We start from the raw sequence: 20,810 nt of genomic DNA, 5'->3' as shown, positions 1-20,810 counted from the left end.
AGAAATCCTTATAAGCTTTTCTTCCGTAATCGCATAATTGTTGAATAAATCGCTTGCTCCGGGAATTGAAACCTGGATTTCCTGTGCAATCTGCAAGAAATTGCATAGTCTGGGATTTGAACCCCAGACCTGGGTGTAGAAGCCTTTAAACCATAACCACTAGGCTACGGTGCTTCTACAAACCGAGTACAATCTTTTACAACGGAGTTGAACAACACATTCCAAAGTTGCTAACGAGATATAAGGCGATTTTGTCTATTAAGTAAATGAATAAAACAATATATCTAGGAGCTGGAGAAGAGATCATACATTTGATTAAACAAAAGGGATACTGAATCTGTAAAGTCTGCAAAATCGGAAAGAAAAAGTGAAAGATCTTGGTGTCCATTTTCCCCCTAATTCTTCCACTTTTGCTTTAATTTTTTTTTCCGTATTAAGAGAAATATTTTCTAATAAAAATATTTAAAATAAAATGTTTTTAATCATTTATTCCCCACTGACCTCTCTGTCTCTCCGGAACAAAAGGTAATGGAGAAGCAACCAGAGGTACGGGTCCCACCACCCGTTCTAAATTAATCCACCCCGTTAAGCATCGCGTTTCCTACACGCACCAAGTTACCTTACAAAACGTGACTCAAAGCGCGTGGGGTGTATATCCACAGTCTTTGTTTTCTCAGAAGAAGACCACTGTTTACAGAAAAAGTACAGTCTCAGTCCTCTTCCTTTTTAACTTGAACCTCCTTGAAACGACGCCGTCTCCTACCAACCTTCATCCATCTCCGGCAGTAACTAAACTAGATAGTTTCGCCTCCTTTCCTTTACGGTAAAAAAACTTTCAAGCATACGGTGAAGTCTTTTCTTTTTCTTTTGTCTCTCTTCTCTTCTCCCGACACACTTCTCCACTGTTTTTTCTTGATTTCACCGAGTGTTCCGTAAGAAAAAAAAACAAGCTAGGCTCGAGACTTGCGAAGAGATCATCGTGCTTTAGTCCTTTTAGCCCTTTCTGGAAGCTTAGGTGGAGGGGAAAGAAGATCTCTTTTTTTTTTTTTAACTTATCTCTGTCTGTACTTCGTTTATGGAGTCGGTGTGAGAGATAAAGGTCTTGCCTTTGATGTTTGTTTGGAACAAGAAGAAGAAGAGGGAGTAAAGATTAGCTAAAAATGCATTTCACAAAGCTTGATGACTCTCCCATGTTCCGCAAACAGGTTTTGTTTCCTACTTATCTTGTTGGTCTCTTTCCACCTTTGTCCTCATCTCTCGAGTCCTTTAGCGTCTCAGGTTAGAGTTTGGTGGTTTTATTAGGCAAGATTTATCCGGAATTTTGAGTGTCCACCGACCGACATCTATACCCCCCCCAACACTAGATTAGAAAGGTGTACACTTAGCTAGCAATTCTCATACTCACTGATTTAGTCAGAGTTCTTCTCTATATACACTCTAGAGGACAAGTAAAAAAAGATTGCAACTTTAAGTGTAAAGGAAGTTCCCTTTTTTTTTTAATCTCAAATTCTCTCCAAATACTTGAGTATAATTACAGCGTTGTCCACCATAGGATTGTGTTTTGCTGTTTTCTTTGTGTTATGTACTTTTCCTTCTAGTCTTGTGCTTTATCCTTTTGTATGAAACAGTTACAAAGCATGGAGGAGAGTGCAGAAATATTGAGGGAAAGAAGTCTCAAGTTTTACAAAGGCTGCCGGAAATACACGTATGCTCTAAACTATTCACATTGTAAATGTGCATCCAGAGTTTTCTTGAGAATATATCTTGCAACGTATTAAGGTTGTGTTTCTTTTTTTTTTTCAGGGAAGGGTTAGGAGAGGCGTATGATGGGGACATTGCTTTTGCTAGTGCGCTTGAAACATTTGGTGGAGGCCATAATGATCCTATTAGTGTGGCCTTTGGAGGTATGTATGATTGACTTCACTTAGCCTATTGAAGCTCTTAGTAGCATATTGTCTGTTTGCCTACATACTCTTTGCAACTCACTTCTCATAATAGACTCTAACTTGTTGTGGCAGGACCTGTAATGACGAAATTTACAATTGCGTTGAGGGAGATTGGGACTTATAAGGAAGTTCTTCGGTCACAGGTATGCTAGTCTTCTCTCAGATAACTCCTCTTTGGTATCAGTGTAGGATAGTTTTGTCTTTCCTCAGCAAATGTAGCCTCTATATAGTTTGCTTTATCTTAAGACATTGTATAGGTTTTTAAATTAGATAAAGTCTTATCACTCCAATTATTTGTTTTGATGAGTTCTCATTGTCAGGTGGAACATATACTGAATGACAGATTACTACAGTTTGCCAATATGGACTTGCATGAGGTTAAGGTACAAGCTGCTTGCTTTCTTCTTGTCTGGATAGTTATTTTTTGAGTACAGTATACTGGTTTGATTTAGTACTATAGAAAGCCAATGAATGCGAAGGACTATGGTTAAGTTTCTCAGGCCTGCTTATATATTGTGGATAGTCTAGATATTTCCTTATTCCAATTTTTCAAGGAAGTCTACCATGACAATGTTATATTTGGATATGCAATCCTGAGAGATCATTTTTTGCCACAGGAAGCTCGGAAGCGCTTTGACAAGGCTAGCCTTACCTATGATCAGGTATCCCTTTGGAAAGACTAAAACCTAGGTAGTAATTGTTCATGTCACTTTTCTAAGCACCAACTCTTACTAGGAATCAAATTTGTAGCTTGGAAGATAATAACAATTCGGTCCATGCTTCCCTAGACAGATTAACTGACTAACTTCCTATTGTGCTTTAGGCCCGTGAGAAGTTTCTTTCGTTGAGGAAAGGTACAAGAAGTGACGTTGCTGCTGCTTTAGAACAGGTATGGTGCATTCCAATTTTTTTTAGGCATACCATGTACTTTGTTATTCCTTTGTGTGATAACTAACATAGACATTGTCAGGAACTTCACACTTCGAGGTCTATGTTTGAGCAAGCTCGGTTCAACCTTGTAATATTTTTTTCTTTGATCTTGATTTATATTCTCCATCACATTCATGTTACTGTTGGAGTAATCTTTTGTTTTCTTTGGTTCCTCAGGTGACTACACTTTCAAATGTTGAAGCTAAGAAAAGGTTTGAATTTTTGGAAGCAGTCAGCGGAACAATGGATGCACATCTTCGGTACTTCAAACAGGTAAGTTTGTTAGCTTCTTCAGAATTTTAAAATTAGTCTGAAAAGGTTTGTGTTAAAATCTGAATATGTCTGCTTTCAGGGTTACGAATTACTTCATCAGATGGAACCATATATCAATCAGGTCAGTTTAATCTGTAACTCTCTTCTAAGATTATATATGTGTCTTCACGTGTAATGTGTTGAAAACGCTTAGATAGTTATACGTCAACTCTTTGTTTCAGGTCTTGACCTATGCAAAACAGTCCAGAGAAAGGTCAAACTACGAACAAGCAGCACTTAATGAAAAAATGCAGGAGTACAAAAGACAGGTTGATCGAGAGAGCCGGTTTGGTTCAAACGGTTCTAATGGATCCCCAAATGGGGATGGTATACAAGCCATTGGTAGAAGCTCTCACAAAATGATAGACGCTGTAATGCAATCTGCTGCAAGGGGAAAGGTTGATAAATTCTTTTGTACATATATGAATGAGAACATATTTAAAAAAGTGCTATTAACACTTCTTGGTTCTTCAGGTGCAAACAATACGGCAAGGTTATCTCTCTAAACGGTCTTCAAACCTGAGAGGAGACTGGAAACGACGGTTTTTTGTTCTTGACAGCCGGGGGATGCTGTACTATTACAGAAAGCAATGTAGCAAACCATCTGTAAGTTTGTATTTTAGCGCAATGAATGAGCTATTCTTTGCACACTCTTTGACTTAGCTGATTTGATGTTTTAGGGTGCTAGCAGCCAGCTGTCTGGACAGAGAAACAGCTCAGAGCTTGGGTCTGGACTTCTTAGTAGGTGGCTTTCTTCGAATAATCATGGTGGAGTACATGATGAGAAGTCTGTAGCTCGTCACACAGTGAACTTGCTTACTTCAACTATTAAAGTCGACGCTGATCAGTCAGATCTGAGGTTTTGCTTTAGGATCATTTCACCTTCAAAAAACTACACATTGCAGGTTTGATTCAGAGTTTTTGTTACTGCCTTAGACCTTCAACTTTGAATAGTTTTCACTAAGTGTTTACTTATGTTTGTCAGTGCAGGCTGAGAGTGCACTAGACCAAATGGATTGGATAGAAAAAATCACTGGAGTTATTGCATCACTACTTAGCTCTCAGGTCCCTGAACGGGTAAGTGTCATTTATTCCCTTTTGCATGACCAATGCAGTTTTGGATGATTGTCCTTTGGTTGCATCTCAGTGTCTTCCTGGTAGTCCCATGGGAAGTGGCCATCACCGGTCCGCTAGTGAAAGCAGCTCATATGAAAGCTCTGAGTATGACATTCCTAATACCGAAGAATTTGTATGTGAGAGGAGCTTTTTGGGGTACAATGAAAGGCCATCAAGAAACTTCCAGCCACAACGGTCCATTAGAAAGGGTGAGAAGCCCATTGACGTTCTAAAAAAAGTCTCTGGGAATGACAAATGTGCAGATTGTGGAGCTCCAGAACCAGACTGGGCTTCTTTAAACCTAGGAGTTCTTGTCTGTATAGAATGTTCTGGTGTTCACAGAAACCTTGGTGTGCATATATCTAAGGTAAATCACTAGAACCCTTAGTTATATGTTGATTTCGAGATTTCAGGATATGCTATACTCCTCGGGGACAGAATGGAACTGCAGCTTTTTTAGCTAGAACCGCACGATCTTTTTATAGGATCCTTTGTTTTGTTGGTTGTTCTATTTCGTTAATAGAATGACCTGTTGACGAAAAATAATAATTATATGTTGGTTCTATAGTAACTATAGTCCATATATAAAGTGAAGAAGTCCATCAGAATCATGAAGTGACACTTAGCTTGATGTTCATTAGCATTTTCAGATTGTTAGAGGTTAACATGAACATGGCCGTTGATACAGGTTAGGTCACTTACTCTTGACGTGAAAGTATGGGAGCCATCTGTTATAACTTTGTTCCAAGCTCTTGGAAACACTTTTGCAAACACAGTCTGGGAGGAACTGCTTCATTCAAGGAGCGCCTTCCACGTTGAACCAGGCTTAACAGGGTAAAAAAAACTATGTTTATAATTAAAATATTTACCTTCTCATTCATCCAAAGCTATAAGAACCTTAAATCACCTAGACATAACAATTGTCAGGTCTGATAAATCAAGGGTCATGGTCACTGGAAAACCAAGCTATGCTGATATGATATCTATCAAGGAGAAGTATATACAAGCTAAGGTTCTTTAAGCTTCTTACCCTTTATTTGAATACTTATGTTGGTGTGCATTAAAACTTTTTGTGCGTGTCATTTTCTCAGTATGCTGAGAAGCTATTTGTTCGGAGATCAAGAGACTGTGACTTCCCACAATCAGTTGCACAACAGATGTGGGATGCAGTGAGTGGCAACGATAAGAAGGCGGTTTACAGGCTTATTGTCAACAGTGAAGCGGATGTGAACTCAGTGTATGAAGACCAATCATCTTCCACCTCTTCGTTAACACTTTCAAGAGTAATGTTATTACCAGAGAAGCCGCCAACGCGTGAGGACGTGCTACTCAGATTAAGAAATGAGTTACTTGATAGAAACTCCTCAGGCTGTTCTTCGAGTATTATTCCTCTTGAGGAAACTGGAGGTTGCTCTCTGCTTCACTGTGCTTGTGAGAAGGCTGACATTGGGATGGTGGAGCTTTTGCTGCAGTACGGTGCAAATGTAAACGCTAAAGATTCGAGTGGTCAAACGCCGCTGCATTGTTGTATTCGAAGAGGCAAAGCGGTAGTAGCAAGACTGCTTCTCACGAGGTGACTTAAGAAGAACCGCTTTATAACATCTTCTTGTGCTATATCCTTTTGGTAATAACACAAAGTGTGTGTATATTTTGCAGGGGAGCAGACCCGGAAGCTGTTAATGGAGAAGGAAAAACAGCTCTTGACATTGCTGCAGAGTCGAAGTTTACTGATGCAGAAGTCCTGGCTCTCCTTTCAGAAGCTGCAAACGGTTACAATCACAGACAGTGATGATAAAGATAACATAAGCTCACGAACTCTTGGGAGCTACGTTTCCCCATCATTACTTTCGGAGTTTTGAGAGCATATCAACACTAAAAGAACCTGATGTACACTGGACTCTGAGCAAGCTAAGCCCCCCCCCCCCCAAATTAAGTTTATGTATTGCTGTTTTGTGATGGATTTTTTTTTTTTTTTTTTTTTTTGAAACATTCATAAATCAGGACAAGACCACGTCATGTATTGATGTTTTGTGATGGATTTTTTTGTGATGGATATAAGCTGCTTATTGGGAAGTTATAGTGGATTGTGTTGTGTGTATTTGATGTAAGACTAGCATCCTCAGCTTGTGGATTGTTCATTTCTGCAGAAGTGTTAACCATAAAGTATTCATTATTAGCTATAAAATTTGGTGTTTTGTTTTTTTTTTCTTTTAAAATGATTGAATCTGCCCGTACAAGAACCGATACAGAGCTTGAGATTATACCCAAAGAAAACAACCGGAGCGGTGGCTGCAGAAAGTAATGACTTTGTAGCACATTATTCACAATATTACTAGTTTTTGAGTCTTTTGATCACTAGCTATAAACCCTAATTATTTTTCTCAGTTAGGTTTACGGAGACGTCGGTCCCAAGTAATATATTTTAATTGTTCAAATCTGAAAACAAGACTTCACACTTTAAATCACTTTTGAGTAAAAGCACTAAACCATAAAAGCTTTTGAATATTACTATAATTTATAAGGAAGGAGAAAGCAAATTATACTCGGACAGAGACAAAGGGAACTAACTACCTTTTGTGTAGTAATCTCACACGCTAAGACAAAGTGCGCACATCCCCGAGCCTCCTTCACATCCAACGGTTCTCATCTCACGTTAGCTTATCTAAACCAACTGTTGAACTCTCCTTTTTGGTAAAAACCCCTCTTCACGGAACACGATGTCTTGCTTTCGGCCAATCATGAAAGCAACACGAGCTGCCTTTTATCCGCATACGTGGCTGTGGGACCCGTACTTACCATGACCATTTGACATAAATGGGGTCCCACACTTGTAAGGCGGGAACCCAATTTTTCTCCTTTTTTTTGGCTGTTAATGGATTTGGTCATGAGATAAGAGTCACAGACAGATACTGTGCCTTGGAAAGAGAGTCTAGAGAGAGAGAGAAGTGTGTGTTTGGTTGCTGGATTAGTGGAGCTGAAACAGTTTTGGTTAGTTTTGTTTGTTTGTTTCATCTTTTCAACCATAGATGTACTAGAAACAAACCTCACTGGGGCTTCTCAGATTTGGCTCTTGAGCGCAGTAATGGAGCAAAGAAGAAGAAGCAACACTATCTATCTCCTCCTCTTATTCTTCTTCTTAGTCTTCACTTCAAGAACAAGCACAAGCGCAAGTTGTCGGCGGCGAACAGTGAAACACTTATCCACAACTCCACCTTCATCTACACCACTCGAGTCCAGAATCACTTCCAAGGTTATAACATTCAGCATCGTTTCAGGGATCTTAACCGGGTTGGTCTCTGCATTAGTCTTAGCTTTCTTGGTCCGTAGCATAGTCAAATACATGAAACAAACGCCAATTCTCAAAGGTCCTGTAGTTTTCTCCCCTGAGCTTACGCCCAAGTCTCTTCATGGAGCTCTTGGTAATGGTATTCACTTGCTTGGCTCAGACCCTAACGGGAAATACCACAAAGTTGTACTTGATAATGGTCTAGTGGTTGCAGTTAAGAGACTATGCTCACCAGAAGCAAGTGGTAGTAGTACTAGTCGCAACTCGGTTAAGAGAAGGTTGCAGAAGGAACTTGAGCTTCTTGCCGAAATAAGACATAGGAACCTTATGAGTTTAAGAGCTTATGTTCGTGAATCCAATGAGTTCTCTCTGGTCTATGACTACATGCCTAATGGTAGTCTTGAGGATGTGATGACTAAGGTTAGAGGTAAAGAACTAGAGCTAGGATGGGAAGTTAGGCTAAGAGTGGCTGTTGGAATTGTTCAAGGGCTTCAGTATATACATTTCAGCTGTGATCATCAGGTTCTTCATTACAACTTGAAACCTACAAATGTGATGTTGGACTCTGAGTTTGAGCCGAGGCTTGCTGATTGCGGATTGGCCAAGATCATGGCTGCTTCACACACAGGAGTGTCTTGCTACTCTGCTCCTGAGTCTTCACAAAGTAACAGGTGCTTGCTTGCCTTTGAGTTAACTCCTAGTTCTTCTCCTTTAACACGCAGGACCGACCTGAAATTTTGGAGGCCGTAGTAATTTAGTGAAAGTTTTGATTAACTTTTTATATATATATATAAATTTGAAAGCTTATGTTTAAGTAATTTTCTTCAAAATTTTGAAATTATATGTCAATGTTTCACTTGGCTATGCCTATGACCAGCCGTGTTAATATGGTATGTATATCCTTTTGACAGATATACAGACAAAAGCGACATATTCAGCTTTGGAATGATCTTGGGTCTTCTTTTAACCGGAAGAGACCCGACACAACCTTTTTGTGTAGATGGTGCAAGTGGAGGCAGCTTAGGACAGTGGCTGAAGCATTTGCAGCAGTCTGGGGAAGCACGAGAAGCATTAGATAAGAGTATTCTCGGAGAGGAAGTGAAAGAAGATGAGATGTTAATGGCGTTACGTATCACCATCATCTGCCTTTCTGACTTTCCAGCAGACCGGCCTTCAAGTGATGAGCTTGTCCACATGCTTACACAACTGCACAGCTTTTAGCCTAATGCATGGTTTTCTACAATCTACATGTTACTAAACGCTTGAGAAGTTAATTGGGGTGTTGCAGATTGCTCCTAAACTTGATACACAAAGCTAGTAAAAGGCATAGAATCAGAGTAGTGGTTGGACTAAAATGTAGTTAATCAAAATATGTGGCCATATTGGATATTGGTCCATCCATAGTTTTTGTTAGTGGATGCATAGAGCATTAAAGCTTTCCCAGAGGGCCTGAAATTTATAATTAGCCAGTTTGATACCAGTTTGGGCCGATGATAGCTCTGAATAAGGCCCATATTTTCCGACAAAACGTTAAACACTAAACACACAAAAGCAGCAACAATAATGTTAACAATAGAACGCAACAAAAATAGCATGAAAATATTGTATATAAATACGAATACATTTTTTTCATGCGTTAATGTTACTCAACCCCAGAAGATATAACAATAAAAACACCAACCGGGACATGCATACTCCTAAAGAATTAGATAACTCTTTCATTCCACAAATCTCACCACTGATATAAATAATCGAAGCAGCCGCCAAAAAACAAGAAGAGAGGGGAAAAACAATTGAAGAAGGTGGGGATGTTGAGTTGAAAGAAAGGGTGGGCAGTTATTTCTCTTGAGAATAATAAGGTGTTATAATAAAATAGAGAATAAGTATTAATAGAAACATATAATTAAGAAAGAGTACTCCTACCATAATGGAGGACCATGAGATGATCAGAGGTAGATGAATTTGGAAGCAAAGTAAGGTTTTGTGAAATAGTAGAAGAACTTTCTCTGCTTCCTCTCCACATTGCATCTCTCACGTGTTGTAGTGTCAACACTTGCTCCAGTTCTTGCCCTCTGCATCTTATCTCTACCTGCTCTCCATTTTACAAAATAAATGTCCTATTAGTCGTATGAATAATCATAGTATTATTAATTTATTATCACAATCATAATTAACTACGTGATTAGTGATATCCGCAAAAACATTGAACAAAGCTACTGTTTTTAGGTATATAGTATTAGTGTATAAGTATATGGTGGGCATGTGAACGTGTGATAAAATAGAGTAAATATTGGGTTTAATGAGATCATTACTTCGTAGGGGTGACGGATAGAGTGATGGAAAATGCCAAGTGTCAAGGTGGCTACGCAATGCTGTAATTATGTCATCTATACTTTACTTCAAAGAGATTCCTCATTTTCTAACGCAAATTGCTTTTCAAACAATAGCAACACCAACAATGACTCCACCACTTATTTCATATATAATAAGTTCAAGAAAATATGCAACACATACACACAATATAAGTAATTAACTTGATAATAGTTTTGAAATTCGAATGGCACCCACGATGTTCAAAATCTTAATCATTTCGTTGCCCACCCTTTTTTCTTCTACCCGTAATGTATTTTCAGTGACTTTCCAAATAGACTTTAATGTTATGCCGTAATGTCCAGTATTCAACTCATGGTTAAAAGTATTTTTGGTCAAAATCTGAGCTGAGAGTTTCAAGTTATTAATCTAATGTACACAAAGCAAATCAATCATTAAATCTAAGTTTTCTCGTTGGATCCAGAATATATTTTCCACCGTGCCAAATCATCCTAACTCATTCTCTAGTATATATATCTATATAGCTTTCTTTTTACAATATTTTGGTACATGTGAAATGAAAAAATCTAGATTCCAAAAAGGAAAAAGTAGTTGCAGAATAGATTGATGTTATAGTATAAAAGGATATTGTGCCGAGAAAATACTTCTTCCGTTTCGATTTATTTGTTGTTGTAGGGAAAAAATTTCGTTTCAAAATAAATGTTGTTTTAGAGTTTCAATGCAAATTTATTAATAAGATTCCTTAATTTATTTTTCTATTAGTTGAAATATGGTTAGATGTATAGATACTTGTGTTTTTGTTTTGGAAATACACAAAGTCATATGTTTTCTTAATCTTTGTGCATAAACCTAGAACAACAATTAAAATGAAACGGAGAGAGTATAAACTAACCCATGAAAACTTTACCATTATCTCGTGCACGTCTTCTCCTTACGTTTTGATGACTAAGGTTTACGATCCACAAATCATATTAAGTCACAAACTTTGTGTTTATTTTTCTTAGTGTGAAGATATACCATTATAAAGTGGTTGATGCTGTTAGTTAGATACGTTCAATTAGATACCTAAAAATACCAAATGCAACAGTGTCTACGATTGCTATAAATTTGCCATATTCTTTGTTTAGCATTATACAACAACTAGCATATGAAAGTGGTGTTCTGTGCACAAAAAAAAAGTGGTGTTCTATCTCACATATCAACATCTTAATATTTATATTTTGTTATTAAAGGACCTACATACATAAATAATAACGTAATTTTAAATTGAATATAAAATAGGGACCATGAAAGTCGTAGTCGGATATGCATATATATTTAAATGTTTTGCATGCATCGCATCACTAACTTAAAGGAGATCATTAAAAAAAAAAAACTTAAAGGAGATCATGTTCATGGCTTCTTATCTGCCCTTTAGTGTTTCTTTTTAAAATGCAATTTCTTTGAGCAACAATGATTCTGTTGTTGAGGGCGACTTCATGCATTACTTTTTCCCGACGTAAAATATGTATTTATCATCAATATATGCCTATATATAAGTTGCATGCCAACTTGCAGCTTAAAAACATTTACTAGCGTACGAATATACCTTGGCCTCTATATATTTAACAACGTATGGTACCCAGATTTTGGACGTTCGAATTGACTTTTTCGAGACGTGCTTTATATTTTATGATGCATATTAAGTTTCTTGAAGGAAATTAAAGTGCTTAGTTGTAAAAATATTAATAAATTTAACGGAATTGATTTTATCACTATACAACTATGATGATATGTTCAGTCAAAAAAAAAACAACACAAAGATGATGTGCTTTTTAAAAATATATATATATATAACGGGAGAAATGTGGTTATAAAATGGAAGTACAAATGAAAGTGATGTGAGAAAAAAAAAAAAAGTGATGTGAGAAAAACATGATTTTTGTGAGGTGTAAAACCAGTCGGGAAAATTGTGTAAATTTCAAAATAGTTAACTAGTCGTGAGAAAGTGAATAGTTTACTGATCCTATCCTAGGCCGACAGATCTTGGACTACATACGACGAAGGTCAGCGTTATAAGTTTTTTCATACTTAAAGATAGATTATCATAAATTTATGGTTGACCCATTAATTAGTAATACATTCATTCAAGAACATAAAGTACTGTAAAAACATTTCTACGGTATGCTGACAAATATATAAATTGTGCAAGTAGTTTTCCCACAAAATGCAAATTCTCAATAAGCATGGAGTGATGCATTCATGGACCAAACATCAGCCTACGAACATTTAGAGGTTCATTACATCCAGCTCTTAGTTTACAAGTAGCCGGATCAATACCAATGAATTGAAGAAAAAAATATAGTGGAGAATTTAATTAAACAAAGTCTTGCTGATAAAGACACGTGTTGATTCGAAACAAAAGGAAAACATCTAACATTTAGATAGGCTGCAGTGGATGGATGATAAGGAAATAATTAAGAAAGTGCAGCACTTAAAGAGGATATGAATATGATTGATATGGAAAAGGCTTTTCAAGCACCAAATTCATTAGGGGTTTTGTAAAGAAATGGTCCTACACGAGACACTAGTTAGCTAAACCAAGGCGAGAGAAATATACTGTTTGTGTTGATGAGCCACTTCTAACATAAGCATGACGGTTTACTGTATGTGGTAGAACGAACAAATGCGTTTAATCTGTGAAATATTTTTAAGTCATATTTATAGGCATCTTCTGCTATACCATTTTAGAATAATAAACAAAACAAGGAAAGAAATAAAACATTTTATAATAATAAATGACCATCAAAAGCTTTTTCGTTTTGGGATGTTTTTCTATATCAAAGGTAGAAGAGTAGAACCATAGTTTATATACAAAATATATAAATAAATAAATAACGTAACCAACATTCTAAGTTTCTAATCCAAGAAAGTGTTTTCCTTCGTTTCAAAATAGATGATGTTTTGGAAAGTTTAAAATATTTTAAAATACTTGATGTTTTGATATTTTTATATTAATTTTAGTTTTACAGAAAACTATGTCACCAATAATGTTTTATAGTAGTTGTTTTTATGATTGGCTGAATTAGTTTTATTTTATATTTTTAATGTTACTTTAATTCTTGTGCATTCATTTAAAACATCAAGTATTTTAAAACATATGGAATATTAACTAAGGTTCATCATGAAAATAAATACCATCTATATTTTTTCAGGACATTTTTATATTTGTAGTGAACTACGATTAATTTTTTTTATAAAATAACAAATGGGAATAAATATTCAAGTTATTTTATTATTCAGAAAAGGAGAGAAACACGGTTTAACTAATATTTTTACCAAATATAAGGAATTGTCATTTCTGGATTTATTTATTTATTTTGTGGAATGAAGGATGAGTAGTTGACAAAAAAAAATCACCGGGACAAAAGGAAAATTTGAAATTTCTGAAATACTTTTTGCTTTTAAAGCTTTTTGTTTTCTTACGTCTAAAAAGTCAAAGGAAACTTAAAAAGAGGGAGAGAGACAAAAATGGAAGACAATGCCTCCACGAAGTCAGATTATGGCTGGCTAATCATTACATTCATATTTATTTTGCACTCTTGATACCTTTGCCTACTCAAATCTATTATACACACATTCACATCATTATATTATTTTTATATTTATAGAAATATATACACGCGCGCACACATATAAGAAATGCATTTAATTGCAACTTTGATTAATGATCATCTTGTTGTCCCAAAAGAAATTAATGATCATCCAAAAAGGAATAAACCATGATGACCGTGTGGACGTAACCCTATTTCCGGGTTAAAAATATTCAAATCAATCCCTAAATAAATTTCAAATAAAGTCTTTAGATCTCTATCTGAACTGATATGTTGCCTGATGATTCCCTTTTGCATTTATTCATATACGCACTAATATGATATTTTATGGTTAAATTACAATTATACGTGCCGTATGAGCTAATTTTATAAACTGTAAAATTAATACTATAAAATATTTGTAAAATATGTAACTCAAACTGATTTTCTATGCTATCAATTCCTTTTATATAGTTCAGGAGAAACGGACAATAAATAAACACATCTTGTCAATGAAATTTTTATTATTGATCAAGATATGGACATGTCACACATCTTAACTAATGCGTATTAGAAAACAAAGATATGCATACCCCCATCTCGTACTTCTTTTTTGTTTGAGCACACCATTAATGACGTTTTCAAGCACATTATAGTTACTGAATTATTGAATGATCCCTTAGCCTAGAAAAGAAGTTTCAAGTTTTGCGTGTGTAATTATTCGTTGGCAATAGAAATTGTAATTATTAATTCAGGAATCATAAAAGTTATAGCGTATTATGAGATATCGAGCGCATAAATGCACATATATCAATGATTAAAATTTGCACTATATAAGTGTATGGATAAACCTCCATTCTCGAGCTAGCTTTTGGATGTGAGTTAGGTCCATCACGAATAGCATCGTACGTAACTTTAGAGATAGAAATCTATTTTCACCAAAAAAATAAACGGAACGCCACCCTTTGTTTCACGAATTCGACTCATAAGATTTTAATAAGTCTGTATATGAAGCTTTCTTTAAAAAAAAGTCTGTATATGATAAGAACTTACTTTATTGTATTCATCATTTGAGATAATAACTAGCTCTAGAAGAAGCGTGCGATATAGCTATAGTAAAAGTTTTATGTATATATGTCATGTTCTTGTAATTATATGATGGTATGTTGTATGCATATCTACATGGTCTTTCTAACGAGTCATAATCAGTATCTTTCCAAACTAGTTAAAAATATTAGTAAGATCATTTCCAACCCAAACTAAGCTAGCTATGGAGATTATTATTTTGGTTTATAATCTCTCAAACTAGCTAAATACATATATATATCCGAAAACAATAAACTGATGATTTATACATATGAAAGTTTTGTAGATGTGATTTATCCCCACAATATTCTAGAATTCAAAGGAAACAGTGTTTTGAAAATGTTTCACAATTGGTTCTAGAATAGGCATATGTATAGGGAACGGATGAGCTAAATTTTTCTTTCCAACTATATACCTACCGAAAACACGTTTTGTTTTTGGAAGTTCGGGTTTCTAGTTTCCAAAGTATGCTGTTTTAAAATGTACTCAAAACATTTTAAAGCGCAAGCACAAAATATTTTTATAAAGGAATCGGTTTCCTAAATTAAACTATTATTTGTGTATAAATTAGTAGGTTGGTGCACTTATCTTCATGACGATTAAGTTGATCACACTAGGCACTAACTAGTGGCCCGACCGTTAATCAATTACCCCTAAACTATAAAAAGGAGCAAGTAAGACAAACTCAAAAAGGTTGAAAATCAATTTATGGATAATAAGCATATAAAACAAAGAAAGAACAAAACGGCTTATACCTAGCAACGACATCTACTTGTGACCTAATTAACATGGAGACACTTTTGAGGCAATCTAGTTCCAATGTTATTGTCATGTTCCTCAGTACACCAACCCCCATGAATGTACCCTCTCCACGATTTCTTCTTTTCTTTTACTATATGTTTTATGTTTTGTCGTACTATTATCATATCCTCTTTATGCTTTATAAAGTAATTATGTAACATAAATTTCCTTTATCAAAAAAGTAGTTATGTAACGTTTTAGATTTTTTTTTCTTTTTGAAAACAACTTAGACGATTGTAGTTACGGCAAGCAATGTGTTCATAGAATCTAGAACACTAGAGTTAAAGAAATACTTACTAGAAATTAAAGAGTTGATGAGATTAATAAAAAATACCTGGGATTCGTGCTCTAATCGCAACTTATTCACCAAATATTTTTTCAATAGTCGAACAGTCATATTCCCGTCCCTACGCAATCCAAGAACACCAAAATTAATCAGCCATATATAAAGTTTAGATTTAGCTCACGTCCTTTTATCTGTCATTCTTGTATACTAATTTACCTAGCTGGTTAGCCAAGAAATAATGAGTGCTAGAATCTTAATAATTAATGAATACTTACTTGATTCTCAAGTAGCTCTTTGGGATCTGAGGCAAGAATGGTTCTCTTGTCCTAAAACGTTTATCCAAAGATAAAACCAAGAACTTAAAATATAAAAATATAGAATCTTGTGAACACCTTATGATTACAACCAAAAAGAAAGAATCTAGAAAATCCAATCTAGTAAACTTTGGTTGTGTGATCAAGAAATTATGGACCTTACATAACAGTGTCTAGGAAGTGAACATTTAGCACTTACTGGTTTTGAGAAGCTTGAAGGAGGAACCAAACGCCGGAATGGGGTCGTCTAGGAGGATCAATGACTCGAAAACTCGAGCTTGGACCAGCCAACACATCCGGATTATTATTATTATTCCCTATTAACTGCTGCTGAAAATTGGAGCGGCCAAAGTAGGGTCTTAGCAAGGGCATCAAAGAAGCAGCTGATGATGATGGTTGCACTAGGTTTTGTGGGACAAAAGGCGTTCTAAAGGCAGCCGCCCAAGAACCAATCATCTCCTGATCAGGCCTGGTAGGGAACATCAATGGATTAATCATCATCCCTCTTGGCTGATGCTGATGATGTAAGAGAGATGACATTGATGTAAGACCAACTCCTTCTTCTCTATTCGAACCGCCAGAGAAAAGATTAAGCTCTAGAAAAGAGTCTCTCCTATCCGCTGGATCGGTTTGATGTTGTTGCACATGGTCAATATTCAGTTTAACATCATCCTCGTGGCCAGAGCTTAACCGGAGCCACCCTTCTTGTCTCATCTCATGATCTTCCGCTTCATTGTTGATGGTATTATTCTTGTTGTTGTCGTCGTCTTCCTTGGAGTTTAACCTAGAAGTTGTACTCCTCGGCTCTTCTTGATCGGCCATGAAACTACAATCTCTCCTACAAACTTGGTGATGTTTATCTTTTACTTGATGATCAGATCCTAAGCGAATGTCTTCGTTGTCGTCGTCCTCAGAGACGGCAGAGAAGTGATGAGCCCTTTGTAATAACCTCATAAAAGCGAAACTACTAGAAAACCCACATGAAAGAAGAAGCGTTGTGGAGGATTCAGCATCAGGAACCATGGCAGAATCTGATGACCGGAATAGCCAAAGACAGCAGGAGATGAGGGAGACGAAGCGTTTCTGATGATCTCAACATGAGGGGAGAAGGAGGAGAGAAGAATAAATTAGGGTTTCTTACTTGTTAGATGGAGACCAGAGATCAAGAAGTCAATGAATGGTCGAAGCAGCCATGAAGCTAGTTAGAGAGAGATAGATGGATGAGTATATGCGCCTTAATAATAGGAGAGGATTAGAGGAGGAAGATAATAAAATTTTGCAAATCTCACTTTCTATCAATTCTCTTTGTTTGGAATCTTTTGAAATTAAATTGCTGCAGAGAGAAAGAAAGAAAGAGAGAGAGAGAGGTCGATCTTGCAATTATAGAAAGTTATGGACATTAATATAAAAAGCTTCTTATAAGGTCAATCTCAGTACATATATTTTTATTTTGAAGGCAATTTTTATTTTTCAAAAAGAAAACATATATTTTGGTGTTATTAATTATTATACACATACATATTTTCTTTTTCTCTTCACCACATATACGTAGCGTTAAACAAACAAAAACTGGAAGAAAATTATCAGAATTTAAAGACTTGTAAACCTAAAAAGTGTGGACAAACTATGATTAAAATCTAATATAATGAATTGAACAATGCCTTCCATCCACACGACGAAACCTCAAATTACTATTAAATCACCATAAATGTGTTAAATATTTATTTTTATATATGCAAATATTATCGTTTCATTTTTATCGGTCCAACCTAGCTGCATGGAGGACTTAATCCACAATAACATAATAAAATTAAATAAAACCAGCATATACATACGTCATCAAGCCAACAAATTTTTGAGATATTTCGCATACCTATTCAACGTACATAAGATATAAATACTACACGAGAAGAACCATAGTTGTATATTCTTTAATGTATCTTGTCGTTACAACTAATATCCTTCCGTTTGACGTCAAAAAAAAAAAAACTAATATCCTTTTTCAGCAAAAAAAAAACTAATATCCTTTTTTTTTTGATGAAATGTGAAATAAACTAATATCCTTTTATCTAACACATCATGCGAGACACAGAATACAACTTATAACACGTATATGCAACAGATTACATATCTATGCTCATGCATTACTCGACAGCTACCATTTATATCTACGAATTTCTTATATATATGTTATTAATTGGCTGTCCCCCAAAAAATCTTATTATTAGGCCAAACTCTGTGTCGTACATGGTTCAGCAGATGCAAAACCATCTTTCTCAATGGCATATCATAACGTGTATATCTGTAAATTTTTAATCGCACTAATTCGCTAGTTCTATATTTATTTATGCAGATTAAAAATCAGAAAATAAACAAATTGTAGCTTAAATAATTAAGTTACTCTTATTCTATTTTATACAAAACAATATAACTCTTTTTGATTTTAGTTAAAATTCAGCATTTGTAATTTTTTTGTAAATGAAAGAAAAAAACTGAAAATACTACACAAGTTATAATGTTACAGCTTGAACATTCAAAATTAAATCCGTATATACCTGAACTTATAAGTAAAAGATATAGCAATCACTGCTGTACTTTACGAATAGAAAAGGTGGCATGTATGATGTGTAGTGACCATCTACAAATATTCTAAATAGGAAAAATATTCAACGGGTTGACCGAGTCAAACTGTAATTAGCATATCACGTAAGTTTGTTTTTATTTTTACTTACTTGTGTTGTCTTTACTCTTTAAAATAGATGAAGAAGTTATACCCTTTTATTCTTTTAAACATGTGTTTGGTAATTCTGGGGTTAAATAAAAGCTGGGATTTTCAGTAAAGCCAGAAAATGAGACGAGTGGAGTGCGAGGCATGATTGCATTAGACCTGTCAAATTTCAATTATTTAGATATGAAGTGTTTTAATAATCCCAAGAATGATGATTAATTATTCATAAATGAAAAAACTACGAATATTTAAGTCAGTGATTAAAAATACGAAAAATAAACGCTAAGGGGAATTCGGCATGCACCGAAAATGATGATGTTTTCGGTTAAAAGCTCATTTCCCCAGATCATACAGCAAAACATACAGACTTTGTGGTGCGTTGCAAGACGTTGTTTCTCACCGAATTGTACTTCTAATAAGAACCATGTGCTCCCCGACAATTTGATGTGAGTACGTTTTCAATTTAATAGTAAAATATGGAAACTAACCGTCTCTTCCACCTCGACAGTTAACGTCTTTGAATGCTCCCATTCTCGCCAGTATGCATATTTCAGCATGCTATTTAGCCGTGACCATGTTACACAGTTATGTTCAACCACAACTCCTAAAATTTTGTTCAAGACACACTTGGATGTCAACATTAATTAGTGCATGGTCCATAAAAAGTATACTCCATCAAGAGGACATACATCCATGCATATAGAGGGAGAGAGTCAGCTTTTGGTGGAAAAGAGGAAGTGAAAAGGTCCAGAGGCGTGGCCTCTCTAGTGACTGCATGGGGCATGAAATGACTTAGCCTTTGAATCAAACCATAAAAAGTTTTTTTTTCCATTAAAAAGTTTTATACCTTTTGTCTTTAGAAACAAATTTATGATGTCCAAGTTTTTTTAACTATAGAGGAAACCAAAAATGGAATTATGTAAAATTCTTTGAGCTTAGGTGAGTACACCAACAATGGCTTTTTGCTTCGATTTTACTTTTGTATGGTTTGTTCATTTGTTTTTGTCAACGTAAAAATGCATTTTACATCTATTGGAGTGGGGTTAGTTTTTAATATGGTAGAAATAATAACTAGCTAACTCAGCAGACTTAGTATATTTCAGTGGACTTTTGATATTAGGATCCAATAGATTTTTTTTTGGTCAAAAGGATCCAATAGATATACATAACCTTCTCTAACGAATAGCCACTATACTTATTAACTGAAATGGCTTGTTTGGCGATTTCTTTTCTAGTATAAATGGGATAACAGACTATCTATCATTCCATAAACCTTGCATGTGAATTTTAAATCTTTTGGAGTTGAGCCCAACTTACATTTTCATTTTGTCTCAAAAGATTTCTTGCAGCATAGTAGGGGTGGGCACTTTACCCGATATCCGAAGTGGCACCCGAACCCGATCCGAAAAATCCGAACCGAAATCCGAACCGAAGTAGTAAAATACCCGAACGGGTATTGAATAAAGAGAGATTGGATATCCGAACCCGAACGGATAATACCCGAACCCGAATGGATATCCGAAGCTATCCGAACATATGTATAATTAACCTTATATTTCTAGTTTATATTTCTCATTTTATATAAAATATTTATATTGATACTACACATACTTTAAGTTCATATGATATACATACAATTATGGAAAAAATGATTTGCTACCCACTTAAAATGCACGTCAAGTTTTTTATTTCAAAAATTAACAAAAAGTTACATCCAAAATTAAAAAAAATAACTAAATTAATGCATTTTTAGTTTTAAAATGTTATGTCCAAATCTATTAACCATTCAATCTATTAAAAATAAAAAATTAGTTAACTGAAAGTTATATTTTTAAATACAACAAACTTGAGAAATGAAAATTTTAATTTTTTTTTCAAAATCTAAATATCCGAACCCGATCCGAAATAACCGAATCCGAACTAAAAATACCCGAACCCGATCCGAAGTACAGAAATACCCGAACGAATTCTAAACCTCTATACCGAAATACCCGAAAATCCGAAATACCCGATCCGAACCCGAACGGGTACCCGAACGCCCACCCCTACAGCATAGTCACGATGGTTGGTTAGTTTTTCCTCTAATTTTTCTTAGATGGTTT

At 35.3% G+C, this 20,810-nt stretch overlaps 3 protein-coding genes across 5 annotated transcripts; 2 read left to right on the top strand and 1 right to left on the bottom strand.

The window, feature by feature from the left end:
* The first annotated feature begins 401 nt into the window (after nucleotides 1–401).
* Nucleotides 402–6,476, top strand: LOC103856010 (ADP-ribosylation factor GTPase-activating protein AGD3). The gene is made up of 19 exons (XM_009133082.3): nucleotides 402–1,205; nucleotides 1,629–1,705; nucleotides 1,804–1,904; nucleotides 2,019–2,089; nucleotides 2,267–2,329; nucleotides 2,564–2,608; nucleotides 2,770–2,835; nucleotides 2,917–2,964; nucleotides 3,054–3,149; nucleotides 3,229–3,270; nucleotides 3,371–3,586; nucleotides 3,663–3,794; nucleotides 3,869–4,093; nucleotides 4,179–4,265; nucleotides 4,336–4,671; nucleotides 4,993–5,138; nucleotides 5,232–5,316; nucleotides 5,396–5,877; nucleotides 5,961–6,476. Exons 1-19 carry the CDS (start codon nucleotides 1,161–1,163, stop codon nucleotides 6,091–6,093), a joined length of 2,496 nt encoding a protein of 831 aa, XP_009131330.2. The 5' UTR covers nucleotides 402–1,160; the 3' UTR covers nucleotides 6,094–6,476.
* A 263-nt stretch (nucleotides 6,477–6,739) lies between these two features.
* Nucleotides 6,740–9,067, top strand: LOC103856008 (inactive leucine-rich repeat receptor-like protein kinase CORYNE). Of its 2 annotated transcripts, none has more exons than XM_009133079.3 (2): nucleotides 6,740–8,261; nucleotides 8,502–9,067. In XM_009133079.3, exons 1-2 carry the CDS (start codon nucleotides 7,387–7,389, stop codon nucleotides 8,809–8,811), a joined length of 1,185 nt encoding a protein of 394 aa, XP_009131327.1. In that variant the 5' UTR covers nucleotides 6,740–7,386; the 3' UTR covers nucleotides 8,812–9,067. The 2 variants fall into 2 exon arrangements, with proteins under 2 accessions (XP_009131327.1, XP_009131328.1); XM_009133080.3 differs by having other exon boundaries at nucleotides 8,510–9,003.
* A 112-nt stretch (nucleotides 9,068–9,179) lies between these two features.
* On the bottom strand, nucleotides 9,180–20,246 carry LOC103856009. 2 transcript variants are annotated; one of them, XM_033286590.1, is made up of 4 exons: nucleotides 16,180–20,246; nucleotides 15,942–15,992; nucleotides 15,715–15,787; nucleotides 9,180–9,679 (listed from the first exon to the last, which is right to left on the bottom strand). In XM_033286590.1, the coding sequence occupies exons 1-4, from the start codon at nucleotides 17,001–17,003 to the stop codon at nucleotides 9,494–9,496; spliced, it is 1,134 nt and encodes a 377-aa protein (XP_033142481.1). In that variant the 5' UTR covers nucleotides 17,004–20,246; the 3' UTR covers nucleotides 9,180–9,493. The 2 variants fall into 2 exon arrangements, with proteins under 2 accessions (XP_033142481.1, XP_033142482.1); XM_033286591.1 differs by lacking the exon at nucleotides 9,180–9,679 and having other exon boundaries at nucleotides 10,528–15,787.
* Between the last annotated feature and the right edge of the window lie 564 nt (nucleotides 20,247–20,810).

This window comes from Brassica rapa, chromosome A03 (assembly GCF_000309985.2).
Source record: "Brassica rapa cultivar Chiifu-401-42 chromosome A03, CAAS_Brap_v3.01, whole genome shotgun sequence".
Classification (NCBI taxonomy): domain Eukaryota; kingdom Viridiplantae; phylum Streptophyta; class Magnoliopsida; order Brassicales; family Brassicaceae; genus Brassica; species Brassica rapa.
Note: the sequence above shows the minus strand (reverse complement) of the source record. Positions and strands in the feature narration are given on the sequence as shown.